Source organism: Choloepus didactylus, chromosome 7, assembly GCF_015220235.1.
Source record: "Choloepus didactylus isolate mChoDid1 chromosome 7, mChoDid1.pri, whole genome shotgun sequence".
In the NCBI taxonomy this organism is placed as follows: Eukaryota; Metazoa; Chordata; class Mammalia; order Pilosa; family Megalonychidae; genus Choloepus; species Choloepus didactylus.
The window spans coordinates 40,149,632-40,169,341 of record NC_051313.1 but is presented as its reverse complement, the minus strand read 5'-3'; the positions used below and the strand labels follow the sequence as shown (position 1 = coordinate 40,169,341).

At 37.6% G+C, this 19,710-nt stretch overlaps 1 protein-coding gene across 3 annotated transcripts in view; it reads right to left on the bottom strand.

Moving 5' to 3' along the window:
- The window catches only part of METTL24 (methyltransferase like 24), a 124,523-nt gene that overhangs the window by 54,330 nt on the left and 50,483 nt on the right, over positions 1 to 19,710 (bottom strand). For all 3 annotated transcript variants that reach the window (XM_037842867.1, XM_037842866.1, XM_037842868.1), the window contains one exon: positions 15,901 to 16,129. In XM_037842867.1, the coding sequence (XP_037698795.1) occupies positions 15,901 to 16,129 (229 nt within the window). The remainder of the gene's footprint in view (positions 1 to 15,900; positions 16,130 to 19,710) is intronic.

Below are 19,710 nucleotides of genomic sequence, written 5' to 3'. Positions count from 1 at the left end.
AATGTTATTCAAATAGTGGGTGTCATGCTATAACCACTGTCCATCAGATGGTTTGGGGCCTTTAACAATTTATTTTGGAGATATTTCCATAATAGCAAAATAGAGATCTATAATATGTTCAATACACACACAGCACTCAATTGTATGGGCTTCATTTACACAGGCTCCTATTAAAGGATAATTACATTGTTTCCAGAATTTTGCTATTGCAAACAATGCTGCAATATAGCTAGATGAATATTTAATAATATATAAGAATGTTCAATATATTTTAAGTAAAAAAAGTAGATTATAAACTAGTGTATACAGTATGGTCCCATTTTAATTTTGTTAATATATATACCATGGGGGGAAGGTCACTTTAGAAGGAGAGACTTTATATATTAATAGCAGTTATCTCATCAGTAGAATTACAGGTGATTTTAATTTTCACCTTTTTACTTATTGGTATTCTCTATGATCTAAATTTTTTTTACAGTGAACATACATCTCTTATGTAACTTAAAACATTAAAAGGCTTTAAGAAATGTTTTGAGAGGAGGTAGCATTTGGGATAGGACTTGAAATTTTTATCTGTTCAGATACAGAGAAAATACTAGAGATAAAAGGAATTATAAATTCCCACTTAAATGACCTTTCTAGAATAGACAGACAAATTCATGGAGACAGAAAGTAGATTAGAGGTTACTAGGGGCTGGGGAAGGGTGAAATGGAGGGTTATTGTTTAGTTGGTACAGTTTTTGTTTGGGGTAATGGAAAATTTTGGAAATAGTGCTGATGGTTGAACAACATTGTGAACATAATTAATGCCACTGAAATGTACACTTAAAAATATAAAAATAAAAAAAATAATGTTACATATATTTTGCCACAACAAAAAGAGAAGAATTGTCATTGAAGCTAAATGGGGTAGGTGTGGTCAAGTTAGAAGTAAAGTTGTCTTTAGGTTACAACAAAGGATATTTGTAGAAAAATGGTGGAAAAGAGGTTAGAACACTGAGTTGGGGCCTTGCACATGAGGTGATTTGTTTATAGTTGACACAGAAGGTAGCACAGGAGGGAACAATAAAGATGGCGGTGGGCAAATGCACTTCTTTCATTTATTTAGAAAATGTAGTTAGGCCGAACATTCCTGAGCCCTTAGTTCAGCCATGAGTTGGAAACCTAATTGATAAATCAACAAAAGAAGTGAAAATTACGTAACAGGGGGTTTCAGAGACAGATGGATGTAAACCTAGAAGGAAATAACAATGGATAAAGCAAATCCAGTGCAAAGTATTATTGAACTACCACTATGTAAAATATCCTCAAAGACATTGTTCCAGTTTGCTAATGTTGCCATTTTGCAAAACACCAGAAATGGATTGGCTTTTATAAAGGGGGGTTATTTGGTTACAAAGTTACAGTCTTAAGGCCATAAAATATCCAAGGTAAGGCACCAACAATAAGGTACCTTCACTGGAGAAAGCCCATTGGCATCTGGAAAACCTCTGTTAGCTCAGAAAGCACATGGCTGGCATCTGCTTGCTCCCAGGTTGCATTTCAAAATGGCGTTCTCCAAAATGTCAGCATCAGCTTTCAATGGCCATCTTCAAAATGTCTAAGCTGCAGCACTGAGGTCTTTCTGTTTGTGAGCTCTTTTATAGGGCTCCAGTGATTAAATCAATACTCATGCTAAATGGGCAGGGCCACACTTCCATGGAAATAATCTAATCAAAGGTATTATCCACAGTTGGGTGGGTCACATCTCCATGGAAACAACCTAATCCAAACATTCCAACCGAATCAACATTAATACCTCTGCCCCCACAAGAATGCATCAAAGAACATGGCATTTTGGGGGGACACAATACATCCAAACCGGCACAGGCATCAATACTCATCATCTAAATGATCCCACAACAAGATACTAAATAAGCCTGTGAGACTTTAAGTACTTATGCTCAAGAGATGCACATTGGAAAGATCAAGAAATTATAAGATTTCTACCTGTCATATGAAGCAGGGGGACTATTTGAAATGCACACCAATTATGTTCATGGCTGTCACTGCAGAAAGATCAGTCCCAAGGACATGGAAGGGGTATCTGGACATCAGATTCATACTGATGCAGTTCTAAACACTTCCAAAATCCAGTCCAGAATACTGACTCACTTTAACATTTTTGGAGTAAATGGTTGACCTAATGGAAGTTTCCCACTATCTCTCAAAAAATCAAAAGAGCCATAAAATACACCAAGTGGTTCCATCCCAAAACAATTCAAAAAATCCAACCTGTTTATTTAATGAACAGTGCCTATCTATGTACTAACTGGCCAGGCAGGAGCTAGGTCCTTTATACACCTTTTTGTCTCTAACCCCCTCAGCAGTCTTGCATGGAAGGTATGATTATCATCTCCATTTTACATAAAAATAAAACATGGCTCAGAGGACATAATTCACTGGTGCTAGTTCACACAAACAGCAGATGGTAGAGCCAGTATTCGGGTTCCTTTGTTTGAGAACCAATGACCCTTCCACTGGGCAACTTCGACCAATACATGCAACCTGCCCAAAAAACAGCATTCTGAAAATGTCATCTGCATTGTTTTCCTGTGGCAATACCAAGATCAGAGAAACTGAGAAACCCTCAGGACTCATTTCAAACAGAAAACTGGAACTCTGTAGCTGATGAGAATACATAATGCTGTGGCACTCCACAAAACCAATAAAAAAAAATGTCTAGGAAAGAGCTGTGCCAAATAGTTCTGTGGCTAGCCTCTTTCTTTGCCTGAATTTGCTAGCAAATTTTAAAACCTGGATGGAATAATAACTGTCTTTCATTGACTTAGAGATCAGATAAATATATTCCTTTTATAAAACTAGGGACAAGCAGTTTAAGTCTTCCAATATAATACTTATACATTTAACTATCTGAAAGTGACTTTTAAAATCTAAAAAATGAAATTTTAATTTAAACTAGCTATAAAAAGCATGTAATTGGGCAAAATGTTACTTATTTAAGCCAAATGTGAGGTCCTTTTGCTATCTTTATAGAACAAAATTCCTTAGGGAATAGAGGCCATGTTCTAAGAATGGAAAGAACATTTCTCCCTGAATAGCCCACTAGTTAACTAATATTACTACACTTTCATCTCAAATCCACAGGCAGCTTCCTCCCTACCCCACCCCCAAAGAAAAAGCAGAGAGATATCTGGTAGAAATGTCTCAACATCCTTAAATATTAGATCATGTTCAGAAAGACAAAAAGAACATTACTGGGGAAAAAAATTTCCCATAATCTCTTTAGACATCAACAGAGGCAACCAAAGAAAGCTGGTAGTCTATTAACAAATATTCTCTTTGCTCTCCAGTGCCATTCTTATAGAATAGAGAGCAGCTGAACTGCAGGAGGGAAATGAAGGCAAGGGGCCTGATCGCCAAGGGTCTGGATAGTTCATTCACCAACCAAAAACACTTACTGAGCCCCTGCCACGGGACTAGGTAGGCATCAGGGATACAAAAATAAATATAACATATTAAATTAGATTTCTCTATTAAACACTCCCATAGCACACGGTACTTCTTTGTAACACTCATTACAGGATCCCATTTGTCTTTCCAGTTGTGTGTTAAATCTTAAGAGACTTGTTTATTCCTGCATCTTTATTATTTAAGCACAAGACCTCGCATATAAAAGATGCTTAATACATATTTATTGGATGGTTGGATGGGATGCAAACAGAGGTGCAATAGACAATTACTGTGCTGTGTGAACAGAGGAGACAGAAGCCTGAACAGGGGGGAACGGGCCCTGTAAATATGAAGAAGTGAGGGATTTCTTGTTATGGTTGAATTTGACATGATATTTATCATACAGTTCCTTTGTTTCACCCATAAACACCACAAAACGCTTAAATATAGACTTAGTTCTAACTGGTTGAATAATTCTAATTTTTATGTTATTTTCTTCACAACCGTCTCTGACCTAGATGATATTATGATGTCTTCTGACCTATATGATATTAAAACAGTGAGAAAAATCCATTTTCCACCACCATTGCTCTTTCTAACACCTCTCTTAATCCAAAAGGGATTCAACACTGCAGGAGACAAGCAGGTGAAAAGTTGCTTGCCCACAGGTTATTAATCAGCTGTCCTCTGGGGCGTGGTGTTATGAAGCTGAGCTGTGTAATAAACAGCAGGCAAAAAAGAATAATCTTCATTTTCTGACTCTGAAGTGCAGGCATGTGCTATAAAACTAAATTGACATCTGTTAGCAGGCTTGTCACATGGATAGTTCTTTTCCCGCAGAATCTGGAATAAATTAAATCTTAAAATAAAACTTGGAACAGAGAGGCTGCTTTACATAATTCCCTCTAATGGTGTACTGTGAACCCATCACACTGATGTGAAAGAGAAGTTCTTGCAAGAAATGTTTCATTATCATCTTAATTGCAAAACTGTTGAATGCCACTCCATGCTAGGAAATTTGTGGTTTTTAAAAGGTGCTTGGGTTTTTAACAAACAAACAAAAAAAATGGCAAATGAAACTTTCCAGATATTTTCACTGGCTAGCAAATAAATCAGGTTTTACCTCCAAACGAAGCTGTGACCACCCTTTGCCAAGCACAGGGAGCCTGTTTCATGGGTGAGGTCTGTTGTCCTTGGGCACCTCCCAGAGTTGGCCTGGCTGAGCCCAAGGCAGAAATGGCCAGCATGGGTGTGACTTCACAGATTTGCTCAGGAACACACTCCCTCAGAGGATTCAATAATGTGACAGCAAGTTCTCAGGGCTCTTACTATCAAAAAATAGTAAAGTTGTGTTTTTTGGGGGTTTTTTTGTTTGTTTTAACACACTTAAGGAACTTGCGTGGCTGCGTAACCTGGTGGATCTGAGCTGCACAGCACTGAACCTAACATTCTTCTGTGGTCCCGCGGTCTCCTTCAAGAAAGGAAGCCACACAAGGGCAGCCTGGGGACCTCCGTGGGCACCTGGAGTTAAGGTCCCTCTACTCCCTCAGGATTCACTTGGCTCCTCATTCCCCAAACTGTTGAAGTGGCAAGATGCTCGAAATAACACGCCCACCCCTGGTGCACAGCAATGAAGAAAAAACAAATGCCAGCTCCCTGGAGGCTAATTTCTTCCACATGTGAAAACTTCCTCTTCTGTAGTAATACTGGGCTCATTTGAAGATCTCAAAGAAAAAGTTGTGGTCAGTCACAGTTCTCCATAAAATAAAACACAATTCTGGTCTCATGAAAACTCCGCATTCATTTCTCTCACTAATGAGAGTTCGTTTGCCTACACAACATCCCCAAATGGCAGGGGTTCATACTATACACCTTATGTTAGCGGAAACTGAGGCACCAAGGGCACGGCCGCTTGGCTAGGAGACAGGGGTGGGGGTGGGGGTTGCTGTAAATGCTGACAACCAGGTTCCCAACCCCTTCTCATTTAAAGGTATTTATGCCTAGAATGGGGAAGGAGTTCTACGCATGGAGGTTCCTAAATCATAATCACCCGAACAAGGGGGTGGACCTGGCTAAAGAGGCAGTTTCCTGGGCTCTATGCCAGACCAACTAAATCAGAATCTCTGGGTTGTGCCCGGGTTTGACATTTTACATACACTCCTTAAGTGACTGGAATTCTTTGCATGTGATGTGTTGCTGTGGTTTCAGTTTTTTGTGTTTGTGTCCCGCATTCTAACACTACATGTGAGAACCACTCAGTTGTACAGGTGGGAGGGGATCTCCAGATTCCAAATCAACAGCCACACAAGACCCTGACAGTTATGGCTTCTGCCCAAGCAAAACAGAAGGGAGAACATATCAAAGAAAACACAAACCAATGCTAAATTCAGACGCACTTGGTTCTTTCTTAAAATGAGCTTTGATCATTATAAGCTGTTGTATCTACATGACAGCTAAATACCGAATGCTTTGGAAATCATCAAGAAGAGCCAAGACTTCTTGTACATGGCAAATATCACCATTATAGATGAGTGAAAGGGTAAAACATGAAAGCCCATTTCCTAAATGTTGAGTGCGGCAGTACTTGACTCCCTTTCTCAATATGGCTTGTCCTTAGGGTCCGCTGCAGATTGATGGAGACGGAAAGATGTCTCTGCATTTCAAATCGCAATTCAGTACCGTGAATGACTCATTACTGCTAAATTGCCACTAGCTTATTTCACAGAAATATAGCACTGTCATGATTAAATAGCAGTTTCACAAGATGAAGTTGTCCTCAAATACACAGAAAGATGCACACCTCTCTTTGAAAAAAGAAATATAAACAAATTTAGATAGAAGATTGTACTGGGATCTAAAAGAATCACCTAGACCTCTACTTTCAGTACAGCATAGCTTTTTTTGGAAAGTTCCCACCCAAACTTTCTTCTTACTAAGGTCTTTGAATGCTCAAGGGAGCTGTTTATTAATTCCAAGGTAGGTTGTGTCTAAAGACGAGGTTTTCAAACTTTCATGTCCCACATATTTTATTTAGGGGAGAGGATCAGGTCAACAAATATATTTTTTTCTGAGCATTAGGTATTTGGGATGGGATTCCATGCAATAAATGGTCTTCAACCTTGAGGCACACACAACTCAGTTATGAATGCATATTTGAGACGGCAGCCCTGTGGCGGGGGGTGGGGGTGGGTAAACTATAATCATCCAGAATTCAAGCATGCCCAGACCTTGAACTGGTGTGCCAGACCACCAGGGGACATTTTACGAAGGAGATTCCCTCCTGAGAAAGAATTCATTCCAGTGTTAAAAAGCAAGGCTGGTAGAGAAATCTGGTGTAACAGACTGGCATGAGAATGCAGAAAGGAAGAGCATCTGTCCCCTCACACCACTCCTGGCAGGGACTCAGGCTGAAGGTGGAGGATATCAGCAGAGCACAAAGTGGCCCAGCGTTTGGTCCCTGGGGGAACATAGCCCAGGTTCAAGTTCCAGCTTTGTCACCTAAATACCCTCTGGTCCTGTGATTCTCAAAGTAGGATATGGACTTGGCTACTCAAAGTGTGGGAACAGCAGCAACAGCACCTGGAAACTTGCTAGAAATACAGAACTTCAGGCCCTATCCCAAACCTCCTGACTCTAGATTGAGCATTTTAATTTGATTCCCCAGGTGGTTCATATACACACTAAATTTGAGAAATACTGGTATAGAATATTATTTGGGGTAACAAAAATAAATATTTCAATATCTTCAATTTGTTGGGTATTTTTAATATGTATTAGAAAAAAATTACTAGAATAGCTAACATTTATGAATCCAAGGATATTATTTCTCCAAATAATTCTAAGTAAGAAAGGTGAATCCATTAAAGTTTTTAAAGGAAGTTAAAAAGGCAAGATGTACCTACTCTGTGCCAAATATAAAACTAAAAGAGAGAATTATGAAAAAGGGAAAACAGAAAGGACAAAGCAGGGCTAGAAAACAAGATAAACATCTCCATGGAGCAGAACACAGAGTAGTAAGCAGGACTGAAGCCAGGACCTGCTGAGCTCCCTTCCTAAGGCAGCCAGCAGTGATGCTGGGGGTTCGGCTCCCACAGGGAACAGAAACTAAAAGTGCATCCCTGAGAAAGGTCATTGACTAAAGCCAGGCGCTGGGGTGGAGCTCCCTGGCTCCATACACTGCTGACAACCACTGGCTGGGGCTCTGGCTTATAGCTAGTCACTGCCCTAGGGAGATGGAAGGAGAGAGACTCCCCAGCAAATAGCAAATGAGCCAGACTCCAGATGATTATGTGACTGGATATTCCCAGTATCACTGGGGTGAGCAGAAGCTCCCCGGGACTTATGGAAGACAAGTCCTGAAGGCTACTACAAAATCACTAACGAGGGAAGGGAAAAAAAGAAAGAGAAAAGCAAATCCAAACAAAAAAAACTTTCCACTGAAAATGAGCCAGTGACCCAAAATTCCAACAAACACACAGAAATCAGATAAGAGAAAAAGTCAACCGAAGCAATAATTGGGATGTATTTCATTCCCAGATTAAACTAATTATGTTGAACACTCCGACAAAAGTTTCAAATAAGTACATTTAGAAGGCTCAGAGCAATCAACAGTAAAATCCTCTCATAAACATACAGGCAGTGAAGAGGAGGAGAACCTCTATGGAAGATGGTGGAGTCGGGAGCTGCAAGGCTTACTTCTCCTCCAAGGACAGCTAGTAGGCAGGTAGAAATTGTCTGAAACAACTGCTCTGGGGCTCCAGAGGCCAGGGGAGCACTGTGCAGCATCCAGGGAAGAGCGGGACAAAGAGACTGAGAAACTGCAGTGAAAAACTGTGAGTAATTCACTTTGCCACAGCTGCTGGTGCCCATCTCCCACTCTCGAGGCAAGCAGCCTCCGTCTGGCCCCTGGCTGGCCAGCTGCTGTGTTCAAAAAGAGACATGGAAGCCCTCTTCCCCAAGAATGAGGGTGGCGGGGCCACAGCTGAGCACAAGTCACAGCTTTTGGTCCATAACTTTAGACCACTAGATCCCACTATTGTAGCCTACCCTGGACAGGGACCACTGCACCATTGTTTCAGCTCCAACTGTGGCAAGGACTGAGCCAGAGGGCTAAGTAAAACACACTCCCTTCTTAGGGCTGCAGGGAACAGCTTGCCAGAGGGCATCATCTTCTGGGCAGGCCAGGCTAGCGTACCTTGGGGAGCCAAAAAAAAGGTTTTTTGGGCGTCATTCCTGACCCTCTCCCCAGGGCTCTTTGTAACTGGTCTGCACCCCCAGCATGGGTTCCAGGCTCTGTTTTGGCTGGGAAATACTGATGAACCAAGTATAAAAGAAGAGCCTTAACACAAACCCAATCAAAACAAAATCCTAGACAAAAGAGAGAAACCAACTTCAGAATAATTTCTTCAAGATAATCAGATGCCCAGATATGAACAAAAAATTACAAGCCATACCAAGAAACAGGAAGACATGGCCCGAAGTTCAAATTTAGAAATTGGAGGAGATACAGAATTTGGAACAACTAATCAAAGATGTTCAAACAAATCTCCTAAATCAATTCAAGAAGATGAAGGAAAATATGATTAAAGAGATAAAGGATATTAAGAAGACACTAGTTGAGCATAAAGAAGAATTTGAAAGTGTGCAGAGAAAAATAACGGAATTTATGGGAATGAAAGGCACAACAGATGAGATTAAAAATAAACTAGAGGCATACAACAGCAGATTTGACCAGGCAGAGAAAAGTATCAGTGCACTAGAAGACAGGACATCCAAATCAAACAGACAAAAAAAAAAAAAAAAAAAAAAAAAAAAAATCCAGACAGAGAAAGGAATGGAAGAAATGGAGCAGGGTCTCACGGAATTGAATGACAGCATGGAGCACACAGACATAGGCATCATAGGTGTCCTTGAAGAAGAAGAGAAAGAAAAAGGGACAGAAAGAATATTTGAGAAAATAATGGCCGAAAACTTCCCAACTCTTATGAAAGACATAAATATACCTATCCAAGAAGTGCAACACATTTCAAACAGAATCAGTTCAAATAGACCTACTCCAAGACACACAATCTGTTGTCAGTTGAGAAAGATAAAGAGAGAATCCTGAAACGGCAGGAGAAAAGCAATTTGTCACACACATGGGAACAGCAATATGATTAAGTGCTGATTTCTCAGCAGAAAACATGGAGGTGAGAAGGCAGTGGTATGATATATGTAAGGTACTGAAAGAGAAAAATTGTCAGACAAGAATTCTTTATCTGGAAAAACTGTTCTTCAACAACAAGGGGGAGTTTAAAATATTCACAGATAAATAGAAGCTTAGAGAGTTCGTTAACGAGAGACCTGCCCTACCAAGAAACAGTAAAGGGTATTCTGCAGACTGAAAGGAAAAGACAAGAGGGAGAGAGACTTGGGGGGAGTGTAGAAATGAAGATGATCAGTCAGGGTTACTAAAAGTGTTAGATGAGACCCTCAGAAGATATGATATATAAAAACCAAAGGAGAAAAGGTTTGAAGCACTGCCTTTACAGTAATAACGCTGAATGTTAATGGACTAAACTCCACAATCAAAAGACACAGATTGGCAGAATGGATTAAAAAAAGTATGATCCATCTATATGCTGTCTACAAGAGACTCACCTTAGACAAATACGTTGAAAGTGAAAGGTTGGAGAAAGATATTCCACACAAACAGTAACCAAATATTTGAGTGGCTAACATTTTCTTCTTGCAGTTGTTATATATTTCTTGTTAAGTTTAGTTTTTTTGTATTTTCTGTTGCTTTTGTAAATGGTATCTTTTTTTCCCTTTACATATTTTAACTGGCTGTTACTCATAAAACAGTAGTTTTAAATTTTTCTATGCTGCATACTGACAATTCATTAATTCTCTTATGGTTTAATATTTTTCATTAGAGTCTCTTGGGTTTTCCAGATTACAATCATTACTTTATCTGCAAATAATTTTTAATCTCCTTTCTAATTTTTACACTTAAAATCTCTTATCTAATTCTGTTGACTATTATCTTAAGAACTATGTTAAATAACAATGGTGATTATACACTGTATGATTCCATTTATATAACATTCTTGAAATAACAATTATAGAAATGGAGAACACACTAGTGGTTACCAGGGGTTAGGAAATTTAAAGAGGGGAGGAAGATGGGTGTGTCTATAAAAGGGCAACACGAGGAATCCTTATGGTGATGGAAACTTTCTGCATCTAGATGTATCAATGTCAATATCCTGGTTGTGACATTGTACTATAAGTTTTCCATTGGGGAAACTGGGGAAAGGGTACATGGACTCTCTCTGCATTATTTCTTACAACTGCATGCGAATCTACAATTACCGAAAAAATTAAAAGTTCAACAAAGAGAGCTCTTATCCAGTAAACGAAAATGGTGATGATAGACATCCTTATTTTTTCCTCACTTTAATAAGTATACTTTCACTATTTCCACCTTAACCATGATGCTGTCTCTTGGACTGAAATATAACAAAGGAAGGAAGAAATTAGTCCAACTATATCAGCAAACACAATATATATAAATGGGTTAAACTCACTGTTTTAGCTATAAAAGTGTGTAATGAAAATACCCATCCATTCCTTTCCCTGAGGTTTTTTTTTTTCACTTAAAGATAATAGTTGAAATATATATATATAGAGAGAGAGACAAAGCAAATGTGGCAACATGTTAGCAATTGGTGAATATCAGTGAAGAATATATTGTTCTTGCAACTTTGTGTATTTGAAAATTTTTCAAAAGAAAGTGTTTAAAAAAAACCTTAAAAGTAAAGCTAAAACTCCAGATAATAACAATGTGGAGGTCCACATTTAATGGGTACTTAACCTGCTATGATCCTTGTGATGTTTGGGAGGAATAAAGAAATACTGAATCATATTGTTTCAAAATTTTATAGTTAATTATGTACATTTAAAATTTAAGGGTAACCATGAAGAATAAAAAACAATTTTTGGCAAGAAGGGGAAAAAAAAGGACAAAGTAGAGAAAGTCAAAAATCCAATTAAGAAGTAGAAATTAGTCCAAATACCCAATAAATACAGTAAATATAAATATAAATGAATTAAACTCACATATTTAAAGACAGAGATTATCCAACTGGATTTAAAAACACAATCCAGGCCTATACTGGATATGTCTCTAAGATACACATAAACTAAAACTACATAAAAAAATGAAAATAAAGGAATCTGGAACAGTATTTCACATAAATACTTATCAAGAAAAAAGAAAAGCTTGTGTGGCAGAACCATCAGACAAAATAGAATTTAAGGCAAACAGATCGACTGAGGTAAAAGGTGACATAATATACACGTCAAATTTTCTTCCTGAAAGAATATTTCACTTTCCATTTTCAGCACCAGTGTGAGGGTATTATCCCCAGTCGTATCAGCATCTTGTTTATATTCGCCAATTTGATTCTCAAAAGAAAAAAAGGAATCTTTGTGTTGTTTAATTTCAAAGCCCACATCCTCTGGAACACAGTAGTGACACACCGCAGAACTGTTGCTTTTAGTCAAGGGAGAGCTGCCAGCCCAGGGCGGTGGGGACACTGAGCTGTGGGGCAGGTTTGGTGGCCACGGAGGACCCGCCGTCCACACCCGAACAGGCCAAGTCCTGTTCCCCAGGCATCCTGGGCTACATCAGCTGCTCCAGGTGGAATGAATTTCAATTAATTACCAGCAGCTTATTTAATTTCTACATTGTACAGTATTTACTTTCTGTTAATCGCCTGCAAAGCTGTTCAGTGCCGGAGGCAGCAAACAATAAGTTTCCTAGAACCACGTGTGAAGGACCAATTGCCCTTCAGTTTCAGACAAAGCTTTCATTAAAAACTTTGACTGTAATTAGGTGCAGATAGCAATTTTCAGAGAAATCTGAAATATTTTCCCTGAAAACAAAAAAAAGGGAAAAAAAAAAAAACTTTTTATAAAATTTAGAAAAAAAAATTGCTAAAATCCTTTGACTTTACTGAAAACAATCAAGTGACTAATTTATACCAGACATGCTACTGGAGGTTTTCATGTGTGTTCTCTTCCCTAATTCTCAAAACGATCCATTTAGGTAGGTATTATTATCCCCATTTTACAATAATCAAACTGAGCACCAGAGACTTTAAATGACTTGCCAATTGTCAAAAGCTAACAAGGGGACCCATGCCTCTAACCCAGATTAAAGCGTTTATAGAGCTAGTGCAGCCCTGGAACTCTTACTATCAGAATGGCTAAGACTGAAAAAAAAAAAAAATTCCTCATCAATCAGTTTGGAACATTTATGATACTCTGAGTATGTAATAAAGACTACAGAAAAAAAATTAATATGAGCAGAAACTTCAGATCCAATATTTTAGTTACATTCTGGAAAAATTCTTATGCTTAGTTACAGCAACAACCATTTCAGTAAAGAGTAGACACTTAATCATTTCAAATAATGCCGGATCCAGGTGATTATCATTCCCCACAGACTGGGTCTCTGCTTTACATGCTTCTGCTGATGCAGCTGCTCTTGCTTGATGCCTGAGAAAGGTTTTTTTGATTTATGGTTTGAAGTTAAAATTAACAAAGAGTTTTAAAAGCATTACAAAAGCCATATGCATCTTTCTGTTACCGTCTCAGAAGAAGCCCCTTGCCTACATTTTTGCCTGAGTGACTGGAATCTAGGTTAGGATAAAAGAAAAAGAAAAATAACTGCCTACCATGGAATGCATCACAAAACTATATGAGATATTTTAAGTTGTGACATAAAACGATACACTTTGGTTTCAATAACCACTTTCAGAATAAATGAATGAAGAAGGCAAAGCACAAGCACTGACATTTTTTAGTGTAGTTTTTGGTTCTATTTTCTTTCCAGAGGCACATCCTATTTACCAGCATCTGTACACACGCAGAAAAATAAAAAAAGACAGTGCTCACTACAGGCCACAAACAAGACTTCCTTTCATCTGGTACCACACAGCGCCTCAAAGTATGTTCCTAATAGAAGCAATCATTCATGGATGGGTTTAGTTTTTGTTGTTTTTAACCCAAAAATCTCTGCAAAACAATATTCGTATCTTTTAAATTCTTCAACAAGGGATTTTTTTGGGGGGGAAGCAAATACATACCTGGCAATTCTGAACCCAGCCACTTTCAGTATTAAAGTTTTTATTAAAAATAAGTGGCCTTACATCGTGGGACTGAGAATCTCTTCTTGACCAAAAGGGGGATGCAAAATGAGACGAAATAGTTTCAGTGGCTGAGAGATTTCAAATGGAGTCGAGAGGTCATTCTGGTGGACATTCTTACGCACTATATAGAAAACACCTCTTAGGTTTTAATGTATTGGAATAGCTAGAAGTAAATACCTGAAACTACCAAACTCCAACCCAACAGTCTGAACTCCTGAAGACGATTATATAATAATGTAGATTACATGGGGTGACAGTGTGATTGTGAAAACCTTGTGGATCACACCCCCTTTATCTAGTGTATGAATGGATGAGTAGAAAAATGGGGATAACAACTAAATGACAAATAGGGTGGGATGGGGGGATGGTTTGGGTATTCTCTTTTCACTTTTATTTTTTATTCTTATTCTGATTCTTTCTGATGTAAGGAAAATGTTCAGAAATAGATTGTGGTGATGAGTGCATAACTATATGATCGTACTGTGAACAGTTGATTGTATACCATGGATGATTGTATGGTATGTGAATATACTTCAATAAAACTGAATTTAAAAAAAAAAAAGACAAATGACCAAAAAAAAAAAAAAAAATAAGTGGCCTTAGGATTAAAGCAATCCTTTTAACAATTCTCCTTTTACGTATCACTGTAAACATTTCTGCTGTCTCAAAAGCAGTGTTGTAATAAGGTTTCACCCTTCATGTTCAACATGAAGTTTAGCCACTGCAGCTCCCACTGAGCAAAACAAACACAATTCAGCCATGTGCCTGGTTATCTAAGAATACATTTTCCATGGGAAATGTGATTTAGATAAACTCTAACCACATATCATCGTTTAAAAGTCTTATGTTATCCTCACCTTTACCAAATCTTTTGTTAAAATATTTTTGAATAAAGCAAAATGGCTTTGGCTTTCACCACTTTCCTCTATTCAGTCTTTTCTTTAGGATTTAAAGAGCATTAAGGAGAACCAGCAAGACTCCTAAGTCGGTATTTATTCTAGAGTTGACATATTAGAGAAACAAGCCTGTAATTTCCAGCTGTAAAAAAAGGTGTATAACAAGTAGCAAAAAAATAAAGTTCTGAAAAAATGCTCCCACTTCTTCCCACATGTATTTTAAAAATTAATAGCATGTTAAAAAAGGGTTCTGTTCAGAGATTTTAACCAAAAAGTCCTATATATGTTTCATTAAGGCTACTGATTATTACATGCTACTTACTCTCACTGGCAAAGTACAAATCAATAGTTAATTGCGTGTTAAAAGAACAGCAAATTCTTTGATGTTGTTCTTGAAGAAGTTCTTGCTATCCAATAAAGGTGAGTTTGAAAAGGAAAAAAAAAGGAGAAGAAGAGAAAAAAGAACAATTCAAGGTAAAAGCCCTTTTATTAAAAAGCAAGAAGCCAACTTAAATTGAGTCTCATGCACACTGTTTCACATCCAGAAACACACATTCTGACATGTTCTAAATTATATGGCATCTCTGCCTGGGAATCAATAGGCCAAATACTAGTAAAGACTGGAGATCAAACACAAGCCAATGGCACTAAGGAGAACTTCTCTGTATCTCCCTACAGAATGTAACTAGCTTGGGTCCACTGCACTAAAAATTGTCTTCAAGGAACGTAGTTCAAGGATTGAGGTTTTTTTTGCTGTCTATTCACAATAAAATTTTTGCAGAGATTTGACATTCTTTAACATAGTTACATAAATTGCAACACATTTAATGTCCATTCAATATTATAAAGTATATTTTCATTAAAGCTGTTCATATTTTCTGACCTTGAAAAGCCTGGAGGCTTAAAATAGTTACAACAGTAAGAAAGATGATACACAAGCAATCTCTTATCAAACAGAAACCTGGCTCTGATTATTTTTTTATATTTAAAGTCGACATATGTGGTTTGCTCTGAATAGAAATTTTAAATCAATTGCCAAATGGAAACGGTATTCTTGAGCCTATGCCAGAACTAAGTTTCTCAGTCTCCTTGCCCAGTCTTGGCCAAGACCTTAGCACCACTCAACAGCAACTAAAATCTTCAAATCCACTTAAATATCGTCTCTATTCTTGCCAGAACTTTACGTCTACAGAGTTGAGTTCATAAATAATGATGGTGATCATTTAGGTTAAAACTTGGCCTTCAATTATCCAATGTTGTTATCCTCGGTTTGAGTAAAAGAAGAAAAAAAGGACCCACGTGATTTATGGGCTTGTTTACTTTCCTTAATTATAAAATCAAATGAAAAATCTCACCTTGTGATGCCCAAATTCATTCAAGATGGTTCCCAGTTTTCTGGTGCTGCTGTGAGGTTTCTGGGCAGCAGCAGCCGGGTGAGGGTCCCGCCAATCAACGGACAGGCGGTGGAACCAAAGGCGCTGGCTCTCCAACGCGTGCGCTGACTTCACACTTGGATCAAAACGATGCACTTCACATCCATCGTTGGCCATGCGAATCTCAAAATGGGTATCATCACTTCCCAGCCTGTGGAGAAAGAGGACGAAGTTCAACATCAGAAAAGGTAATGAACACTGGCACAGAGAGTTGACAATAAAAGGGTACATGGGAAAAAATTTATACATTGTGTGCTAGGGACTATAATTAATAGGAAAACCATAATGTATAAAAGTTTCACTCACTAAGTTTATTTGTCAGAAACTTAAATCCTTCACAGTGCCTCTATGCCAGCTAAGTTCTGAAACCCAGAGGCAATAACCTCTTCAAGAACATAAACTAGATGTGTCCCCTTTGCTCATAAAGTTGATGCCCCTTTTCAACATGAACAGGTTAGGGTGGTCACTGCCTAGACATCCCTGAAGATCGGGAAAGTGACTGAACTAGAGGAAAGGGTAGCAACAGACAAGATGGAATTTAACAAAGGATTATGAATACTGAATATCTATATAATTTTCTTTTTCTTAATTGCTAGGGTACTAGAATAGCTAGAAGGAAAGAATTGAAATGGTGGAACTGTAACCCATAGCATCCTTTGAAATTTGTTCTATAGCTACTTGTTAAATTATAATTTTAAAGCTATACTTTTTTGTTTTTATATTAGATTTCACAATAAGGAAATGACTGAAACTATGATACTATAACTCATAATAATTTTGGAAATTTCCTAAATATCTACTAGTTAAATCATACTTTGAAAGATACTACCTTGTTGTATATATGTTATATTTCATAATAAGGAAATAACTGAAACTGTGGAATTGTAACATATAATATTCCTTGAATTTTGCTTTCTACCTATTTGTTAAATAGCACTTGGAAAGTTAGTATATATGTTATATTCTACAATTTAAAAAAATATTATAAAAATTTTAAAAAAAGAAAAAAGGAAAAAAAAGGTAATGAAGCAAAGTGTTAGACTGATCAACCCTTCTCTGTTTTAACACATGGCTAACTGCAGACCAAAAATATTAAAAATATTACAGCTAAAAGGGTCTGGAAAAAATAGGGAAATGATTTGCTAAACCCAGACCAGAGAACCACATGTTCAAATATGTAGAAGCATATCAAATTGATTTTTTAAAAGCTGTAAACCATAGTAGCAACAAAAGAAAGAATACCCAGTACTCTTAAGAGATTTTATGAAAATATGTCAAAAACATTTGCCCTATAAACCCACAACTTCTCTAATTAAGAAAAAAGGGAAAAAAACCCACAAAAACATATGCCCCTAGATTAGCTCCCTTAAGGAGAGGTGTGTTCCACTGGTGAGGTAATTTGTCTCCATTCTAAAGCCACAGAGCTACATGTGCAGTTTGACTTAATGACAGTGTCTTCTTAGAAATGGAATGGATTGTAAAATAGTGCAGATTAAAAAAAAAGAAAAAAACACAAATGTTGATGGCTCTACTGGATTTAGCAGTCAAGAAGCAGAAGAGTTACCTCAACTAAATTCACATCAACACGGGGAAGAAATTCCAAATTAATTTGCACTTAATTACCCAGCAGATAGCACATGATGTGGATAATCCACATACTAAAAAATCTCTAATTTACTCAGATATATTCCTTATTTAATGGTGTATCATCATTTTGATTAAAGTACCAATTTCAATGAAAAACAAAAATATGATATTAACTGAGAGAGAGAGAGTGATGTAAAAAATAGTGGTTATGGCTTCAATGCCCAAAATGCTATAAATTGACATGATTTAGTACACCAAAATCCTACTGAGAGCATCTATAATACATTGGTTGAATCTAAACCCAGCACAGAAATACTTCATTCTCTTAAACTCTACTTTTTTTCAGACTAGTTCATAAATTAGAAATATACAAGTTCAAGTTTAGTAGATAACAATTATTTTCCTGATTTTAGTTCGTTAAAATAAGCCTTGAGGAGTGAGATCTGGTTGGTTTGTATAGGTTAGTGTGAAACTCCAATACATTCCAAAATAATTTGGACAAAGAATAAAAATGTATTTGCAAAGTCCCCCGTGAGGGACTGGGAGAAAATGTAGAAATATTAAACTTCCCCATCTAGGGAATTATTGATATTCTCACAAGCCTTGGGGACTACCAATTTAGAAGGCTGAGCCCTCGATCTTGGGGCTTGCCCTTATGAAGTCTGTCACTGCAAAGGAGAGGCTAAGCCTACTTACAATTGTGCATAAGAGTCTCCCCTAGAGAACCTCTTTTGTTGCTCAGATGTGGCCTCTCTCTCTCTAAGCCCATTTGGCTGGCAAACTCACTGCCTTCTCCCCTACAAGGGACATGACTCCCAGGGGTGTAAATCTCCCTGGCAACACAGGATATAACTCCCGATTATGAATCTGGACCTGGCATTGTGGGATTGAGAACATGTTCTTGACCAAAAGGGGATGCAAAATGAAACAAAATAAAGTTTCAGAGGCTGAGAGATTTCAAATGGAATTGAGAGGTCACTATGGAGGTTATTCTTGTAAGTTATACAGATATCCCTTTTTAGCTTTTAGTGTATTGGAATAGCTACAAGGAAATACCTGAAACTGTTGAACTGCAACCCAGTAGCCTTGATTCTTGAAGAAGATTGTATAACTATGTAGCTTATACTGTGTGACTGTGTGACTGTGAAAACCTTGTGACTCACACTCTCTCTATCTAGTGTATGGGCAGATGAGTAGAAAAATGGGAACAAAAATTAAATGAATAATAGAGGGAATGGGTGAGATGGGATGTTTTGGGTGTTCTTCTTTACTTGTATTTTTATTTTTATTTTTATTTATTTTGGAGTAATGAAAATGTTCAAAAATGATTGTGGTGATCAATGCACAACTATATGATGGTACTGTGAACAACTGTACACCGTGGATGACTGTAGAGTATGCTAATATATCTCAATAAAACTGAATTGAAAAAAAATAACAAGCCTTGAGTACAGAGATACTCTACCTAGACATTCTTTTTTTTTTGTAAATTCAGTTTTATTGAAGTATATTCACATACCATACAATCATCCATGGTGTACTATCAACTGTTCACAGTACCATCGTATAGTTGTACATTCATCACTCCAGTCAATTTTCTAACCTTTTCCTTATACTGAAAAGAATAAAAAATAAAAGTAAAAAAGAACACCCAAATCATTCCATTCCCCCATCCCACCCAATTTTTCATTTAGTTTTTGGCCCCATTGTTCTACTCATCCATCCATACACTGGATAAAGGGAGTGTGAGCCACAAGGTTTTCACAATCACATTGCCTAAACATTCTTAGTACCCTTATTTACCCCATTCTTTTCCTTCATCCCCACTAGGCTGCCCTCTTTCTCACTGGATCCCATAGCATGTCAACACTCTGATGTCCCTTGGCTATAGTTCTCTCAAGCCTTTTTGCCTAGGAAAAGATTCAGCTCTTTTCTCACAAACACTCCCATTTCTTCTTCTGCCTAAGAGATCCTGTTCTCTGTTTTCTGCCTCCTGTTGGACCCAAATATCTCAGACTATTTTAATATCTACCCAATTCCCCCCAAATTTTCTGTTCTCAAATGTGGTGTAGTAGATTGACTTGTCGGCCCTAATTCTTCCCCCCTCCCTGCACCTATGATACCAGCATTCTCACTATGTGTGGG